This window comes from Camelina sativa, chromosome 3 (genome assembly GCF_000633955.1).
Source record: "Camelina sativa cultivar DH55 chromosome 3, Cs, whole genome shotgun sequence".
In the NCBI taxonomy this organism is placed as follows: Eukaryota; Viridiplantae; Streptophyta; class Magnoliopsida; order Brassicales; family Brassicaceae; genus Camelina; species Camelina sativa.
The window spans coordinates 16,037,198-16,057,562 of NC_025687.1; the positions used below are offsets into that span (position 1 = coordinate 16,037,198).

Here is a 20,365-nt window from a genome sequence, read left to right on the forward strand (position 1 = left end):
AGAAGTTACAAAGATAGTGAGTTGTGGAAATGAATTTTCAGATTTTAAAAAATAAAGTTTTTAATACATATATTTTTAATAAAAGAAATAAAAAGTAAGGAATTTAAAAAATATAAGAAACAGATTTCGATTTTAAATATTAAAACCACATCTGGAGTCCAAACAGAAAATATATGGTTACGATTTTTTTGTTTGAAATTATTAATTTGTGGTATATTGATTTATTGTTTTATAAACATTTTAAGTTTTGACACATGTAAATTTAGATTGACTTGCATCAATTATATACAACCGATATCTATAAAATTATGGAATTACATGTCTTTTTTAATTTTGATAAATTAATATATATTTTTGGTCCCAATTTTTTTTTATGGTTTTGCTTAAGAATCGGTAAATTAATAAGTCTATAAATTAACTTAATACAGTATACACTTTTAAAAATATGATGAATATGTTTTATACTTACCAAAAGTGAGAGATCCTCTAGATAACATATTAATGCATATATTTTTAATCAATCAATTAAAGTTTATAAAAGTAATCAATTAGTATAATTCATATTAAAAAAACTAACTTACTTTTATTTTCATTTCACACATAAACTGAATATAATAAAGTGTTAGATTATTTATATATGAAACTAACAAAAATAGAAAGCCATTTTTTTTTGAACATATAAATAGAAAGCCATTTATATTGTACTGATATTATTGAAAAACTACAATACAATTAAAATACTACTATCTCTACCGTGAAAACTAAAAAAAAAACACTTCTCGATCGTTTAAATATTTAAGAAACTAAATGATATCATTTTTCTATATTATAAAAAGTACACAGTATACACCTAAAACATAGAAATTGGACACTACATAATATATAGATGCAAAATACTGTACATTTACAAAATACAAAAATTAGTTACATATATATAGTTAATCTACCAAACAAAATACATTTTACATTTTTTAAACAAATTTAGCCTTGCGGTGTACAACGAGTGAATATCTAGTTAATATACAATATAAAAGTTACTTAATGTATTTCATAATCCACAAAGCCATGATTTGAATGAAATCCTAAAATCATCAATTCAAGAATAAATAACTTTTAGTGAATGTAAACAACTTTTATAAATATTAACCAATAACACTTGATAATAAAAAGGCTTTATAATATAATATCTAATAAGAATATAATATTTTCAAAAGTTATATCTCTTTAACCGGTTGCGGAAATGGCAGGTTATGGTTTTTGTTTAGCGGTTGAAAGTGGGTACGTTTGCGGAAGATTTATGATTGTTGTGATAACGTACGGTTAAAGTAAAAATTATCAACATAAAAATAATATATAATTATAAAAAGTTATAACATTATTCATGTGAAAATATAAAAATTTGAACATGATTAGTAATTAAAAAAACATAAATATTTTTTTAGAAGTTAAACAAATAAAATTTATAGTGAATATATAAAAAACTGATAATACATTTTTATTTTTTTTGTTTATGAGATTTTTCTTTTTCAACAACCTACAGCTGCAAACGTTTGAGGGATGAAGCTTTTGAAATTTTAGCAATTTGTAACTCTTCAAAATAGTAGAAAACAATTTTCTTAATTGCTTTAAAACACTAATAACAAATGCTTGCATATGCTACGTTTAGGAGTGGTTGCGGAAAAAAACAATACTAAGTTCTAAAAACATAAAGATAAAAAACATTTAATAATAAACTTGGCAAGTAAGCAATAATTAAACTACGATCTATTAATATATCGAAAATATATAATTATATATTGTGGAAATCATTTTGTTAGCTTACGCGTGACTATTTCATAATTTTCATTAATATTTTTAGCATAGCCGTGACTATTATTTCATATTTTCTGTCAAACTTGTCACTTTATTTCCATATATCCATTTTTAAGACAACACACACACGTCTTCGATCTGGTTATTTTCGTAAGCCAATATATTGAAAAAAAAGTAAAAAAACACAATCAGAGACGTCTATAAATAAAGAAACTAATCTCTGATCAAGTTTGTTCAAACCAAAAAAACAAAAAAAACTAGTCTCTGTTACTTGATTCACAAATCTTTCCTCTCAAGATACATACTTGTCTTCTTCTATTAGGCACTCTAACGAACAGAACACATGGCTGACAAAGTCGACCGTCCATGTTGGCCCTGTACTTGTGTGATCAGTTTCTTTCTATCACTTGTCTTTTTCGTATGCTTCGCGTCATTCATCGCTTGGATCATAGTAAGATCCAACAACCTGAAATTCCAAGTCTATGACGCGGAGCTGACACATTTCAACTTCGAGGACAAGAACAACTACCTCCATTACAATCTCACTTTGAACCTATCCATCCGAAACTCCAAGAGTAGTATCTGTTGGTGTAAGCTTGAAGTAAAGCTTGGAGACCAAGCTAATCAAAGAGAAATGGAAATTGGAGATTATATTTAGGAGATATCTAAATATAATAGGAATAAGAAGTTTTCCATTTAAGATTAGGAGAATATACTTAAGAACTTATATATATATATAGGGGATGTTGAGATGTAGCAGAACCTAAGAAAGATTAAGTTTGAGAGTTTGTGAGAGCTTAAAGTTTTGAGGTATTTTCTTTGAGCTAATAAAGAGAGTTATTCTTCAAACTTCTTAGTTTTTAAATCTTTTCTTATAAATCTATATTTGGTATCAGAGCAAGAAGATCAGGAATCTGTGAGAAGATGACAGACGACGGGAGTTCGGATAACAAAGACAAGCAGATTGCAGTCACAGGAGACAAACCAAAAGAAGGAACATCTTCATCGTCCTCAATATCATGTCCCATGCTGAACACAACTAACTACACGGTTTGGGCCATAAAGATGAGTTTTGTGCTTAAGGTTAACAAGGTCTGGGAGGCAGTCGAAACAGAACTGATCGATAGTGATAAGAACAACCTAGCCATAGCGTTAATTCTGCAATCTATACCGGAAGCTCTTATACTACAAGTCGGAGGCTTAGGCATAGCAAAGAAAGTCTGGGAAACAATTCAGAATCGACATGTAGGAGCTGAGAGGGTCAAAGAGGCGAGATTACAGACCTTAATGGCTGAATTCGACAGACTCAAGATGAAGGAATCAGAGAAGATTGATGATTTTGCAGAAAAACTTTCTGCAATCTCCTCAAAAACAGCTTCTCTCGGAGAAACTATTGAAGAGTCAAAACTTGTTAAGAAATTCTTATCGAGTCTTCCAAGAAGGAAGTTCATACATATGGTTGCTTCTCTCGAGCAGGTGTTAAACCTCAATACCGTAAGCTTCGAGGATATTGTTGGTAGGTTAAAAGCCTATGAGGAACGTATCTCTGAGGAAGAAGATGCTCAAGAGGATCAAAACAAACTTATGTATGTTAACCAAGAGTCACAAAGTCGAGAATACAATGGAGAATACAGGGGAAGAGGACGTGGTGGAAGAACCTTCAGAGGAAGAGGACGTGGTCGCAGTACTTGGAATCCGTCCCAGGTTGTCTGTTTCAGATGTGACAAGGTAGGTCATTTTGCTTCACAATGTCCAGAGCGTTTGATGAAACTAGGCATAGTGGAAGCAAAAGAAAGTGAAGTTAAAGATACAGAAGAAGCTGATCAACTTATGATGCATGAAGTTGTCTATCTAAACGAAAAATACTGCAGACCGAGTAAGTTTGAAGCCAACACAGATGAGAATAATGTTTGGTATCTCGACAACGGTGCAAGCAATCATATGACTGGAGATCAGAGATATTTTGACACACTTGATCAGTCAATAACTGGGAAGGTTAGATTTGGAGATGACTCAAGGATCGATATCAAAGGAAAAGGGACAATTGCTTTTGTTGATTCATATGGAAAGCCGAGAGTAATGTCTGAAGTATATTTCATCCCGGAGCTAAGGAGCAACATCATAAGCTTAGGACAAGCTACAGAGGCTGGTTGTGATATTCATTTAAAGGGAGAATACCTAACAATGAGAGATCAAAATGGAAACCTATTGGTTAAAACAGAGAGGTCCAAGAATCGGTTGTATAAAGTTAACATGGGATTAACAAACAGTGTTTGTTTAAATCTCTTAGCTACAAGAGAATCAAGTATGTGGCATGCTAGGATGGGACACGTTAACTATACTACACTGTCATCAATGTTTACCAATGAGCATGTGTTGGGAGGTCCAAGTAAACCACTTGACAAAGAGATTTGTGGCTCATGTTTACTTGGTAAGCAGTCTACACAACCTTTTCCGCAAGCAACTAACTTTCGATCAACAAAGAGGCTAGCACTTATACATGGAGATCTCTGCGGTCCAATAACACCAAGCACAAGCGCTGGAAGTCGATACATATTTGTGCTCATCGACGATTATTCACGGTACATGTGGACCATCCTTCTAAAGGAGAAGAGTGAAGCCATGGAGAAGTTCAAGAAGTTCAAAACAATGGTGGAAAAGGAAACAGAAGAAAAGATTCAGACCTTTAGAACCGACAGAGGAGGGGAGTTTGTATCTCATGAGTTCAACTCTTTTTGCGAAGATTCTGGCATTGCTCGACACTTAACAGCTCTGTATACTCCGCAACAGAATGGAGTTGTGGAACGTCGAAACAGAACTTTGATGGAGATGACAAGAAGTGTTCTGAAACACATGAAGATGCCAAACTATTTGTGGGGTGAAGCTGTTCGACATTCGACTTATTTACTGAACCGGGTTGGGACAAGATCACTCAAGGATCAAACCCCATATGAGTGTTATCGAGGTAGAAAGCCGACGGTTGGACATGTTCGAGTCTTTGGCTGTATTGCATATGCTAAGACAGACAAAGCTCAACTAAAAAAACTGGATGATAGAACTCGTTGTCTTGTTCACTTAGGAACCGAGCCTGGTTCCAAAGCATATAGGTTGTTTGATCCTGACACCAAGAGAATCATAGTTAGCCGTGATGTTGTGTTCGATGAAGCAAAAGGGTGGAATTGGAGTAAGAATAATTCTGGACAGGATGGAGAAGAGAGTTTTGAGTTTACAATTGATGGGGTAAGAGGTGATGATCACAGAAAGGATAAGATACACAAGTTGTCTGAACAACCTGTGGTCTTGGATGACACATTTAGTGAAGAAACTGGAGGAGATGAGCAATCAAACTCAGATGATGAACCGCCTACAGAACTTGAAGAACCGTCTGCAATATTTCCTCAAGAAGAAGGTAAAAGAATACGAACTAAGCCAAAGTACCTCGATGATTATGTTTGCTTTCAGACCGCACAAGAAGAAGGAGAATTGGCATTGCTCTGTTTAAACAATGAACCGAGGACCTTTGGAGAAGCTAGTGAGTCCATAGAATGGAGACGAGCCTGTGAGGAAGAACTTGAGTCTATTGAAAGGTTCAAAGTCTGGGATCTTGTAGACATACCTGTAGGATCAAACCAATTGGCTTGAAGTGGGTCTTTAAGATTAAACGAAATTCAGATGGGAGCATAACTAAGTACAAAGCGCGACTAGTGGCTAAGGGTTATGTTCAGAAACATGGTGTGGACTTTGATGAAGTATTTGCACCAGTTGCAAGGATCGAAACAATCAGACTGGTGCTTGATCTTGCTGCTTCTTATGGTTGGGAGATACATCATTTGGATGTCAAAACAGCCTTTCTACATGGTGAGCTTGATGAGTTAGTACATGTGAGTCAACCAGAGGGATTTGTGAAGAAAGGAAAAGAGGAGAAAGTCTATAGACTCAACAAGGCCTTGTACGGCTTAAAGCAAGCTCCTAGAGCTTGGAACAACAAGCTGAATCGAATTCTCATGGAGTTTGGTTTTGTTCGTTGCTCAAAGGAACCCTCAGTATATAGAAAGAGTTCTGGTCATGATCTTTTGATAGTAGGAGTGTATGTTGACGACTTGTTTGTCACAGGAACAAGTCTAGATATCATAATGAGGTTTAAGGAGGAGATGTCATCGATGTTTGACATGAGTGATCTCGGGAAATTGTCATACTATCTTGGAATTCAGGTAAGGCAACATCAAGGAGGAATAACGCTTGATCAAACGGGTTATGCATTGAAGATTTTAGAGGAAGCTGGCTTACGAAACTGCAACTTGGTTCACACACCAATGGAAGCAGAGCTGAAGCTATCAAAGGCAGAGAAAGAGGAAGAAATTGATGCGACTGTTTATCGCAAGCGAGTAGGTTGTCTTCGATACTTACTTCACACTCGACCGGATCTCTCATACTGTATGGGAATTTTGTCGAGATATATGCAGAGTCCAAGAGTTTCACATGGTGCAGCCTTGAAACAATGTTTGCGGTACCTAAAGGGAACTGTAAGCTTGGGACTGTCTTATGAAAGATCAAGGTTGCCTAAACTTGTTGGTTACAGTGACTCTAGTCACAGTGGTGATCCAGCTGATGGTAGAAGTACTTATGGACATATCTTCTATTTTGGGAACAGTCCGATCACATGGTGCTCAAGGAAGCAAGATGTCGTGGCTTTATCATCTTGTGAAGCTGAGTATATGGCAGGGACGGAAGCTGCTAAACAAGCAATTTGGTTGCAGGATTTGTTGGCAGAAATCACTGGGAATTTGGTTGAGAAGATTGTTATTCGAATCGATAATGAATCAGCAATTGCATTAACAAAGAACCCAGTATTTCATGGACGTAGTAAGCATATTACTCGGCGATACCACTTCATAAGAGAATGTGTCGAAAATGGGCAGGTAGAAGTAGAGCACATTGAAGGTATCAGACAGAAGGCGGACATTCTCACAAAGGCGTTAGGAAGAATCAAGTTCAAGCAAATGAGAGAGCTTATGGGAGTTAGAGACTTGGCAGCATTGGAGTTCAAGCTTAAGGAGTAGTATGTTGGTGTAAGCTTGAAGTAAAGCTTGGAGACCAAGCTAATCAAAGAGAAATGGAAATTGGAGATTATATTTAGGAAATATCTAAATATAATAGGAATAAGAAGTTTTCCATTTAAGATTAGGAGAATATACTTAAGAACTTATATATATAGGGGATGATGAGATGTAGCAGAACCTAAGAAAGATTAAGTTTGAGAGTTTGTGAGAGCTTAAAGTTTTGAGGTATTTTCTTTGAGCTAATAAAGAGAGTTATTCGTCAAACTTCTTAGTTCTTAAATCTTTTCTTATAAATCTATAGTATCGGCATCCATTACGACCGGTTTGAAGCAAACGTATACTACATGAACCATCGGTTAGGAGCTGTTCCCGTGCCGTCGTTCTACCAGGGAAGCAAGAACACGACTGTTCTGAAAGCATTGTTCGAAGGCCAAAACCAAGTTTTACTCGACGATAAAGGACGCAACAATTTTGAAGATGATCGGAAGAGTGGGGTTTACATAATCGACGTGAAGATGAGTATTGGTTGTAGGATTATGGTTTTGCATTTAGTGACATGGCCGATGAAACCTATCGTACACTGTCATCTCAAGGTACCATTAGCGTTAGGTTCCTCTAACTCAACAGGAGGGTTTGATTTCCAGGCAACCAAGTGCACCGTTGGATTTTAACCATTTTTGTTTGCTGCTGTGTGTAAGAATATGTTATATTCTATATGGCCTATGTGTCTTTCAGTTTTATTATAAAGTTTAAGTTTATACTTAATGTTGTAGATTCTAATAGTAAAGACGATACTGTGACTGATCGGTCTCGATTAAAATTATTAGAATTTGGGTGAATTGATAACTCTTCTTCTTTACCTTAATTATATATTTATGTTCTTCCGTCAGTAATGTTCTTCCGTCAGTAATGTTCATGTGTATTATATAATGGTTACTAAATTAAATATAACTATTTATACGTATATATGTGACTACTAGATGTGACTTTTTGAATAGTTATGTGGGTTTGTGTCATGAATTGAACGCAATTATAAATACCACAATAACTTGTCTGCTGAAAATGTATGAAAAAAATAGAGAAGTGTGTGGATTCCTTTTCCATCAAAGTAATTAGAAGAGGATAATGTCAAAACTCAAAAGGAAGAGAAAATCATTTGGAGACCATTCATTGAGTCCATCATCAAGCCTAATTAAACAATGAATCAAGGTTAGTATTTTTTCTTTTCTAAGAAACTATTCATTGTTAAATTAAATCTAGATGATATTTGGAATGTATAGATTTCATCAATATAGAGATCTAAATATATATTGTGGATTCGATTATATGGTAACACTCGGCAAATTACTGGATTGTTTGGTGGCAAACTCGGCAATTCCATATAGCTGAAGTGTTAATCGTTACAAAAGATTTCAATCGTATATGATATTTGGTGGGCTGGTGTGGTTTTATAATTAAGTGTTTAATACTTGAATGAATCGTGGATATGATTTCTTTTTCTTCCTTTTCATATCTTTGTCATATGATATTAAATATTAATGGTGGTTTTTACTTCTAATTGTTTTCTGTTTTGAACCAAACTCTGGTCTATTGTCTATGTTAAGTGAAGATTAAAAAAAGGAAAATATAATTTGTTAACAAGAAAGAAATTAAAACGATTAAAATTAGAATTTGTTTTAATGTGTGTTTGGCGATTAGTTAAAAAAATAGAAATAAGCAACGATGTGTTTAGAAAATGTAATAAATAAAAATTAAAAACATACAAAAAAAAAAATTTGAGAAAAGTGGTCGATCGGTTTGCCGTGAGCATTAAAAATTCGTTGTGATATAGAAAAATATAAATATTGTGGAAATTTCTTTTAGCTTAGGTGCAACTATTTCACTAATTTTTTGTTGCATTAGCGTCACTCTATTTGACATTTTCATATTTTAATTTCGTAAACCGAATAATGTTCTTAATTTTCCGTTTTTCAGAAAACAAAAAAAAAGGAAACTTCGACAACATAAAAAGAAAAGAAAAGGAAACACACAATCAGAGACGTCTATAAATAAACAAAACTAGTCTCCGATAGAGTTTGTTCAAAAAAAAAATTAAAACCCTAGTCTCTGTTACTTGATTCACAAAACCTTCGTCTCGAGTTACATACACTTGTCTTCTTCTATTAAGGCATTCTAACGAACGAATACATGGCGGACGTTCTATGTTGGTTACTTTGCTGGGCTTCCATGATGGTTACATGCGTCTGTATTCTCATTGTTTGTGTCCTAATATCACTGATCGTTTCCGTCCTCTGCTTGGCGTCTCTGATCGTTTTGATCTTGCTCCGATCCAAAGCCATGAATCTACAAATCCAACAAGGACAACTAAGACAATTCGACATCCAACTCGAAAACAAAAATAGGTTTTTGAATCTTTCCATCCAAAACTCGAACGGTAGTCACGAGATCGAATATACTTTTGCGTTTAGATCTGAAACCAACTCTACCTTGTCGTCTCAAGGCACCGTCAAGTCCTCCCTAGGGTTTAACTCTCAGTCAACCATGTGCCTCGTCTCCCTTCTTCTGAGAATTTTGTTTCTTCTTTTTTGATTTGGAATACGTATTTTTGTCTTTTGTAATCTTTTCTTTTTTCGTAATCTTTTCATTGAACAAAGATAGTTTTGTAACTTTTGTTAATTTCATTATTAGAGATATCAAAATCGAGAACAAAAACAAGAACAATTTACTTTTTTTTTTTTAATTTTAAAGAAATCATTTTTGGCGTATGGCCCAATAACGGCCCAAACAATTTTACTTCTTAACACTCACACCACGTGTCTTCTACGACAAGATAAAGCCAAAACGAAGTGTATCTCTCTTAGAAGCAACTTCGAATTTTGTGTTTTTTTACTTCTTCAAACACAACCCAGAAATCAAGAACAACGTTTGCAGATTCCTCATTGATTAAATTCTTAATATTTGTTCTTAACCCTTCAATTTTTTTTAGTTTCACCCTCTATCAAAAGATGAGCTTTCAGGATTTAGAAGCGGGGAAGCCATTGAAAGCGCCGCAACAAAGGAATCTGATCAACGGAAACAGAGATGAGACACAAGCGGTGGCTTCCGGTATTTTTCAGATCAACACAGCGGTTTCTTCCTTTCAGAGGCTTGTTAATACCCTCGGCACGCCTAAAGATACCCCGGAGCTTCGTGATAAGCTGTGAGTTTTTTCGTTGGAATCATTTCATTTGATCATCTCAACCTTAGGTTGAAACTGCGAAATCATGTCTTAATTATTTTAGGGTTTTATGAGATGAGTCTTGTCTTTTCATTTGTGTATGTTTTGTGGTCTAAAGTTTTAATATTTTTCCACCTATGTATATGTTTTTGTATGTGTTGTTCTGTCTGTGCAGTGTACGTTGTTTGGGCTTAGTTCACTGTTGATGTTATTTTAGGGGTTTATGAGATGAGTCTTGTATTGTCATGTTTGTATGTTTTGTGGTCTAAAGTTTTTATCTTTTTGATCTCATCAAAATACGCTGAGGTATATGTTATATTGTTCTGTTGCGGTGTATGTTGTTTGGGCTTAGTTCACTGTTGATGTATCAGGCACAAGACAAGATTACATATTATGCAATTGGTTAAAGACACTTCGGCAAAACTTAAGGAAGCTAGTGAAACTGATCATGGTAGAGATGTTGCTGTGAGTGTGTTTTCTCCCAATATGAATGACTTGAAAGATATCTATTCCTATGAGTTTCTTCTATTGATGGTTCTCTTTTATGAATTGGTATTTGGTGCAGCAAAGTAAGAAGATTGCAGATGCTAAACTTGCCAAAGATTTTGAAACTGTGTTGAAAGAGTATCAGAAAGCACAGCATATTGCTGCTGCAAGAGAAACTTCTTACACTCCTTTCGATTCAAAAGCAGACCTTTCTTCAAGGTATGAACAAAGCCTGCATCAATTTTAATATCATAACATCTAGTTTTCAACCTTTTGAGATTAGTTAATTGCTCTACCTGTTTTTTGATTGGAAACAAAACTGGTTCAAGCTCACAAGTTGTGTTGTTGACTTTAGTCCAATTTTACCTTTAGTTTTCTTTTCTCTTGAGTTGTTAGTTCTTCACTAGTAAAATCTCTCTGTATAGTTATATAGCCCACCTTGAAGTTATTATTACTGATGTTTCTGTTTTTCCTATTCAGTGAGGTAGACAGTGACTATAATAGATCACAAGAGCAGCGTGTCCTCATGGAATCTAACAGGTACGTAACTTCTACACCGCATATCTCTGTAAAATAATGATTGTGTACTGTTCATGCTTGTGAGTTGTGACCTCTCTTTCTTCATCTGAAGGCAAGAACTTGTGTTGCGTGACAACGAAATTTCCTTCCACGAAGCATTGATAGAGGAAAGAGAACAGGGAATACAGGAAGTTCAGCAGCAAATCGGTGAAGTAAACGAGATTTTCAAAGATCTTGCGGTGTTAGTTGAAGATCAAGGAGCCATGATCAGTAAGTCTCTTAAGCAAAAAACAACAGTAAAGGACCAAGACTGCTTGGATTTCAATTCTCAATCTTGTTTAATATTCTATTATACTGCAGATGATATCGGTAGCCACGCCGAGAATGCATATTCAGCAACAGCTCAGGGAAAGTCCCATCTCTTGAAAGCATCCAAGACACAAGGATCAAACTCATCCCTGGTAAGTAAAAAGAAAAGAGAATAATTCTCTATTGGTTCACTTGCTTGTTATTCATTTTCCTAACTCCTCTGGTGATTTATGCAGATGTGCTTGCTAATGGTGATATTTGGGATCATTCTTCTCATTGTTATCATAGTACTAACAGCTTGAGATGGCCAGTGCAACATATTTGTGGTCGTTCATTCGAGAGAAAGTCTTTTTTTTTGGACATAGAAATCTGAGTATGCAAAGCCATACTTGTGTATGTATATTATTCAATCTTCTTTCTTGTTGTTACTTTGGCTTATGTGGATGTTGATGGTAATAAAGAAAAGGCATAAATTTGATTTCGGTGTTTTTGATGACCTTTAGTCATCAGGGCTCGTAGTCGTATCATCATCGGCCTCTACTTTACCGGGTCGTTTATGTTGGTTTGTTCCGTATGGTTTGGTTTAACCAAATTTGTGGTTCGTTTCCGTTAGGTTCAGAGAAAAATATGAAAACATGATATGCTAATTAATTAAGTTACATGAAAACATGATATGCTAATTAAGTTACCTAAGCAGAAGGGCTGTTTCTTGTTTTTGCATATGAATGAGTTTACAAAACATACACAATTTACTCTCTCTTTATATTGTTTTTGAATAACTCTAACACAAACCTGTCGGATTCTTCATCAACCATAACTTGCATTTAAAGAGTTTCTAAAATACAACTTACAAATCACTTTCGCTTTCCGATCTATTTGCCCACAAAATAGGGATCAATGAACGAATTACAAATATGCTAATCAAGATGGCAAAGATGGCAACGTAGAGCAGCTCTCAACGGAGAACGAATCTCATTTCAGAGATCAGATTCTTCTACTAGTAGCTCAACCTCTACAAAGAAGGGCTGTTTCTTGGTTTACACGGCAGATAAAGAAAGCTTTGCTTTTCCGGTAAGTTACCTTAGCAACTCTGTTTTTCTTGGAGACATCTGAAGAAGAGTTTGGCCTCTCTACGTACGGACCAATCACGCTGCCTATTCGGTTTTCTGAAGATGGAGAATGAAGGAGAGAAGATTTGTGAGTTCTGTTTCTAAGAGCACTTTGCAACTAACAAGAACAGAGACACAATAATTGCTTGTATATATGCTTCTGATCCCCTTATGATCACATACAACGAAGACAGAAGCATGTGTTCTCTGTCTCTAATCTTTTCAATTCATATCTTGCAAAGGAATGAATAGAAGCAATAATCTTCTCAACACTTTATAATAAGTCACATCAACAATGAAGAAAGAAGAGGTTGGTTTGTTCTTTCTTATTAAACACTTCAGTCACATTTAACGGTTCCATCATATATTGAGTCTCTTAGTTCTACTAGTCGAAAATAAAAAGGTAAATATCAAAAGTGCATAAACGCATAAATTAATTGATTAACTATAAGGCTGACAAGAGCATAAACGCCTAAATAAGAGCACAAAATAACTTTGCTTTCACCCAAATCCAATGGATCATCCCTAGCTATCTTCTTGCCCTTTTCCTTCTTTTTTTTTTTGTGATTTTGAATATTTTGTAGCCCTACGTGGAGCATGGAATGGCTTGGATAGCTCTAAATCGTTAACATGAAGATCCTCAACGTGGTTCACAAAGGGGCGAACGCTACAAGGATTCTGAAACCCTTCACCAAAACCTTGGACTTCAACACGATGGAGAATCTTCCTCTCGGGATTGAAGTAGAAAACATAAAACGGTTGGCCAGATGTATACTTGCGCATGGAAAAAACTATCTCACCAGAAGCGGTCACTCCTGCAATGGAAACGTGACGACGGAAGAAGATGTTATCAGTACTCCAAGTGTAGTTGTATTTGGACCAATCCTGTTTCGCTAAATCCTCCAAAACCCACACATGCAACTCATTATTGGCATCAGCGACGAGATGATCATCCAAATACTTGTCGAAATTAAACTCATAATTAACAACCTCATAAATGTCGAAACCATCCTCCCAGTAAATCATAGCTAACTTGCCCTTAAAGTTGATCAATCGACAAAACCATTCAACGTGAATGAAGCTGAACTTTTCAAACCTCAAATCAAAGCAAACAATCACATAATCATCATGAGCATCATCATCCTAAGGATCTTTGGTGTTACCTAAGTAGTACACAACACCGTTGATGCAAACCCCATCGCTTTGAATCTCATGTGTTAAGGAACATTCGATCTTTCTCCACCTCATATCTGCAGGCGCTCCAAATGTAAGAACGGCATGATCACCAAGACCAGTTGCGTAAGCCATGTACAATACCTTGTACTCCTTGTCAATCGGATCGAAACCAAAAAAGCTATAGGCTTTTCTGTAACTGTAAGTATACCGTTTAGGTAAGACCCCGTACCGTCCAGTGTTGGGGTTACAGATCACAGGTTTACCTTGGTATCGACAACCATGGATATAGATCAAGCCAGAGTTGTAGCCACATGAAAAGTGCATGATGTTACTGTAATGATGGATCTGTATATCCTTTGGAGAGAAGTTCTTCACGTGAAACTCGGCGGCTGATACAAGAGTCTACGACGATGATTTCTCATATGGACCCTCCAGCTGAGGCGAGGAGAAGAAACACCACTCGCCACGGCCTTGATAATAGAACAATGACAAAACAAGAGTTTTTGGTTACACCTCAAAATGGTGAAAGCCCAACGAAGCCCAACAAGGTTAAAGAGGCTAAGTCCAACAAAACAGAATCATCTCTTTCAACGGTCACATTGCAAGAAGACAAACGACGAGGCAAGGAACCAGTCGTTATCAGTAGTACGGAGACATTGAAGCTGTCAAACAGATTTGCCACCCTTGATCCTTCCAGCTCAAGAGGATCATGACATCTGGCAGAACACTCTAGGCTTCTCTAGAACACATCTAGGGTTTATGGTTTAAGTATAAATAAGCTTGTCAGAACTCTCTTGAATCTTAAGCAGAATTAAAAAGATTAAAACTTCAATCTTGTTAAAGTGTCTTTACTTTCATGGTATCAGAGCGTATGGAAATCGTATCCATGGCCTCTTACTCAGTTCCTTCTCTGAACATTTCAAACTGCGTTACGGTCACACTTACACAGAAAAACTACATCCTCTGGAAGAGTCAGTTCGAGTCCTTCCTGGCGGGTCAAGGTTTACTTGGTTTTGTCACTGGTTCCATCTCTGCTCCGAGTACTACGGCGGTTTCAACAAGCATCGATGGCACCAGCTCTGAGACAACAAATCCTGAGTATTCGACCTGGTATCGTACAGATCAGGTGGTTAAGTCTTGGCTTTTGGGTTCTTTCTCAGAAGATAAACTGAGTGTCGTTGCTAGCTGCTCCACTTCGACCCAGGTATGTACGTGTCTTACTAATCACTTTAATAGAGCATCCTCATCTAGGTTATTCGAGCTTCAGAGGCGTTTACAGACTCTAGATAAGAAAGATAGGTCTATGGAATCATATCTTAGAGATATTAAGGGAATATGTGATCAGTTAGCCTCGGTTGATAGCCCTGTTCAAGAAAAGATGAAATTTTTTGCTGCAATGAAAGGCCTAGGCAGAGAGTATTAACCAATCAAGACCACCATTGAGACTCTTATTGATAGCTCCCCTGCTCTAACCTTGGATGATGTAATACCAAAGCTAACCGGTTATGATGATCGACTCCAAGGGTATTTAGCTGAAACTGCCGCGACTGTCACACCTTATGTTGCCTTTCATGTCTCTCAACCAACAAATGAGTACTATCATCAAAATAACTCTAGAGGAAGAGGCAATGGCAACATGTATGGTCATGGTAGAGGCTCGTACTCAACAAGGGGATGTGGCTTTCATCAGCAGATTTCATCTGATGGCTCTCAAATGACTCGAAGCACAGTGGTATGTCAGATTTGCGGCAAAACAGGACATCCGGCTCTCAAATGTTGGCATCGGTTTGATAATGGGTATCAATACGAGGACGTTCCATGAGCTCTTGCTGCGATGAGAATCACAGAGGTTACTGATCAACAAGGTATTGATTGGCTTCCAGATTCTGGTTCTTCAGCTCATGTCACCAACATAGTGCAGAATCTGCAGCAAGCTCAACCTTACCATGGCAACGACTCGGTAATGGTGGGTGATGGTTCCTTCCTTCCCATCACTCACACAGGTTCGACCAGTATAGCTTCTACCTCAGCTAAATTACCTTTAAAAGATGTACTTGTTTGCCCTGACATTGCTAAATCTTTATTATCTGTTTCAAAACTTACAAAGAACTATCCGTGTTCGGTTGCTTTTGATTGTGATGGTGTGTATATTAATGATAAGGCCACAAAGAAGCTACTGGTAATGGGAAGTCTGCATAACGATCATTATTTCTTGGAGGAACCAAAGCCGCAAGTCTTCTATTCCGCACAGAGGCACTCAACAAGTGATGAAGTTTGGCATAGAAAGCTCGGTCATCCAAATGCACAAGTCCTCCAGCAACTTGAGAAGTGTGGTTCTATCTCGATCAATAAAGTTACCAAGACAGTTTGTGAAGCATGTCAGCTTGGCAAGAGTTCAAGGCTTCCTTTTTCTATCTCTTCCTTTTCTGCATCAAAACCTCTTGAGAGGGTTCACTGTGATCTGTGGGGACCCTCTCCAATAATGTCTATTCAAGGATTCCGTTTCTATGTAGTATTTGTTGACAATTTTTCAAGATTCAGTTGGCTTTATCCACTCAAGTTGAAATCAGATTTCTTTCAAATATTTGTTCTGTTTCAAAAGATGGTGGAAAATCAGTTTGAATGCAGAATCAAAGGTTTTCAATGTGATGGAGGAGGAGAGTTCATTAGTACACAGTTTCTGAAACATCTACAAGAAAATGGTATACAACAGTTCATCTCTTGTCCTCACACACCCCAGCAAAACGGTTTAGCTGAGCGAAAACATAGACATGTTACTGAATTAGGCATGTCAATGTTGTTCCAAAGTAAACTTCCTCTAAAGTATTGGGTGGAAGCCTTCTTCACAGCCAATTTCCTGATCAATCTACTGCCAACGTCAACACTTGCTGATTTAATCTCACCGTATGAAAAGTTACACAAGACGAAGCCTACCTACACTGCTCTAAGGTCTTTTGGTTGTGCATGTTTTCCAACATTACGAGACTATGCTTAAACAAAACTGGTTCCAAAGTCATTGCAGTGTGTGTTTCTGGGCTACAATGACAAGTACAAGGGATACCGATGTCTCTATCCTCCCACTGGAAGAGTCTACATAAGTAGACATGTAATCTTTGATGAATCTGCATATCCTTTTTCAACAATTTACAAAGATTTACACCCAGAAACGGCGACTCCTTTGTTATCTGCCTGGCACAAAAGTTTTATATCAACTACAACAAGTACAACACGTCCTGTTGTCTCATCAAGTCAAGCTCCATCACCAATACTAAACAACAAACTAGTTCCTGATGTCTCAAGTACTCTTGTGAATGAGGAATGTTCTGAGCGTACGACAGACTTTGATCCTGATTCTATAGGCGACAACGTTTCTCAATTACAGTCAAGTACTCCTATGACTGATAGTGATGATAGTGATGACGAAGAAGAATCTGCTCCTGTTGTCAACAATCATCCAATGGTAACCAGAGGAAAAGATGGTATTCGAAAACCTAATCCACGATATGCTCTTATGTCACATAAGGTCTCATATCCTGAACCGGAAACTATCGCAGCAGCTTTAAAACATCCAGGCTGGACAGGCGCAATGGGGGAAGAAATTCACACTTGCAAGGAGGTAAATACTTGGTCTTTAGTACCCGAAGAACCTAATATGAACGTTTTGGGAAGCAAGTGGGTGTTTTGTACCAAGTTAAATGCTGATGGTACGTTAGACAAGTTAAAAGCACGCTTGGTGGCAAAGGGTTTCGACCAAGAAGAAGGAATAGATTATTTAGAGACTTATAGCCCTGTGGTTCGAACGCCTACAGTGAGAATGGTTTTCCATGTTGCAGTCAGTAACAACTGGGAATTAAAACAAATGGATGTTAAAAACGTGTTTCTTCATGGAGATATTGAAGAAGTAGTTTACATGAAGCAGCCAGCTGGATTTGTTGACAAAGATAAGCCAAATCATGTGTGTCTTCTTCACAAATCTCTATATGGCCTAAAACAATCTCCTAGAGCTTGGTATGACAAGTTCAGTACCTTCCTCTTGGATTTTGGCTTCATCTATAGTTTATGGGATCCATCCCTCTTCGTTTACTCTCGCAACAATGACATGGTTTTCCTGCTGCTTTATGTCGATGATATGATCATCACGGGAAACAATTCTCACGCACTCACTCACCTTCTTGTTGAGCTCAATAAACAATTTCGCATGAAGGACTTGGGTAGAGCTCACTATTTTCTTGGTATACAGCTTCAATACTTCCCTGATGGTATGTTTATGTCTCAACAAAAATATGCAGAGGATCTCTTGATTGCAGCTCAGATGGGAAATTGTGCACCAATGTCGACTCCGCTGCCGTTGGAACTTGACAAAGTACCAGACCAACAAACATAATTCCCCGAGCCAACTTATTTTCGGAGTTTAGCTGGAAAGCTGCAATACTTAACGCTAACAAGGCCAAATATTCAGTTTGCAGTGAATTACGTTTGCCAGAAGATGCATAAACCAACCACCTCCGACTTTCATCTGCTCAAACGTATTATGCGATACGTCAAGGGAACTATCACGTTGGGGATAACCTAAACAAGGAACGGTGATTCTACCATCAATGCTTATAGTGATAGCGATTATGTTGATGAGAATGCTCTCACGACTTACAGTGACAATGATTATGCTAATTGTAAAGTCACAAGGAGGTCTGTTGGTAGCTTATGTACATTCATGGGTCCAAATCTGATCTCTTGGTTATCAAGGAAACAGCCGACGGTCTCAAAGAGTTCCACCGAAGCAGAGTATCGAAGCATGTCTGAAACAGCTTCTGAAATAAAGTGGATGAGCTCTGTTCTACGGGATCTTGGTGTTCCTCTGCGCACAACTCCTGAGTTATATTGTGACAATCTTTCAGCAGTTTGCTTGACAGCTAATCCGACATTTCACTCACGCACAAAGTATTTTGATGTTAATCACCATTATGTTCGAGAACGTGTGGCGTTGAAGACATTGATAGTAAAACATATTCCTGGCCATCTACAGACAACAAATATCTTCACAAAGTCTCTTCCCATTGATGCCTTCGCTCGACTACGACTCAAACTTGGCGTTGGCTTACCGCCTACACAAAATTTGCGAGGGGATGATAATAGAACAATGACAAAACAAGAGTTTTTGGTTACACCTCAAAATGGTGAAAGCCCAACGAAGCCCAACAAGGTTAAAGAGGCTAAGTCCAACAAAACAGAATCATCTCTTTCAACGGTCACATTGCAAGAAGACAAACGACGAGGCAAGGAACCAGTCGTTATCAGTAGTACGGAGACATTGAAGCTGCTAAACAGATTTGCCACCCTTGATCCTTCCAGCTCAAGAGTATCATGACATATGGCAGAACACTCTAGGCTTCTCTAGAACACATCTAGGGTTTATGGTTTAAGTATAAATAAGCTTGTAAGAACTCTCTTGAATCTTAAGCAGAAATAAAAAGATTAAAGCTTCAATCTTGTTAAGGTGTCTTTTACTTTCAGGCCTTTGGGGTTTTCGTCATCTCCGATGGCGAATAAGAGCCGCGGCTTTGGCAAGGAGTTGGTCAGAAACAAGGACTTGAAATACGGAGTAGCAAACATTGATGCCCATTGCTTCGACACGCAACGAAACCTCGCGACTGCATCTCCGGGAAATCTCGAGATTATCTCCAGGATGAGCTCAATCGACATGGGAGGTGATGATATCATGATCATCTTCGAAACAGAGATGACAAGGAGAAGAAGAAGAACACTGCAACAAGAGCTCTCGGTGGTGTGACAATCTCTACAACGTCTCAGCCATTTCTTAGGGTTACAACCGCTTAAGTTTCTCTGAGACACACCCTCCTCCTTTACACACAAGCTTCATTTATAGACCTAACCGCGCGAATGACAAGTGAATAAGTCGGTTAGGTTTCACCGTTTCACTAAACCGTAAACCATGTAAGCTAGAATTAAACCAATTGACTTTACCCATCTCTTGATTAAACCAGCTTCCAATTGACATTACCAGTCCGGTTTAAGCATCAATATTAGATTGATTTCATAAGAACCAACAATGACCTGCCGATACAACGAAGAAAGAGATATGTTTAAGACCAATCTCTGTTATGAAATGGGCTTGTCAATTTTGTTGTGCTTTTTTATCTATGAAATTGTGCTCTTTCTTGTTTTCTAATTGTTTCAATAAATCAAGTTTTATACTTGGATGGCTTCGTTTCTAATTGAGAATAAATTGGACTAGAACCGGTTTCTTTACTCTGGAATTATCTTACCATCCCATTATGAACAAGTTGGGATACATTATGGACCTGGTCTCTGTTTTTTTTTTTTTTTTTTTATGGTTGGGATACATCATACATTATAATTCAAAATTGACAAATTTCATTATCAAATTCAGTCATGTACAAACAAGCAACTACAATTCTTAAGAGATTGAACAAGTTCTCCATAGTAATCAAATCATCCACTTGAAAAGCCACTTCCACACCAAGAGAACCAAGAGAAGGAACACCTGCATAAGTAGACAATAAAACAAAAGATGATAACGAATAACATAGAAAGATTTAGAAACCTAAAACAAAACCGAAAATTGATAAAAAAAAAAATGTAAACAGGTATTAAAGTAACAAGTAGCTTATGGTAAAAAGAAGCTAACAGTGTGGCAA

The 20,365-nt window shown here is 37.0% G+C and overlaps 1 protein-coding gene and 1 pseudogene across 1 annotated transcript; one reads left to right on the forward strand and one right to left on the reverse strand.

Moving 5' to 3' along the window:
• On the forward strand, positions 9,724-11,881 carry LOC104777259 (syntaxin-22-like). Its single transcript, XM_010501472.2, has 7 exons — positions 9,724-10,071; positions 10,461-10,554; positions 10,655-10,794; positions 11,056-11,115; positions 11,207-11,364; positions 11,455-11,555; positions 11,640-11,881. The coding sequence occupies exons 1-7, from the start codon at positions 9,878-9,880 to the stop codon at positions 11,703-11,705; spliced, it is 813 nt and encodes a 270-aa protein (XP_010499774.1). The 5' UTR covers positions 9,724-9,877; the 3' UTR covers positions 11,706-11,881.
• On the reverse strand, positions 13,038-19,674 carry LOC104779032 (annotated as a pseudogene).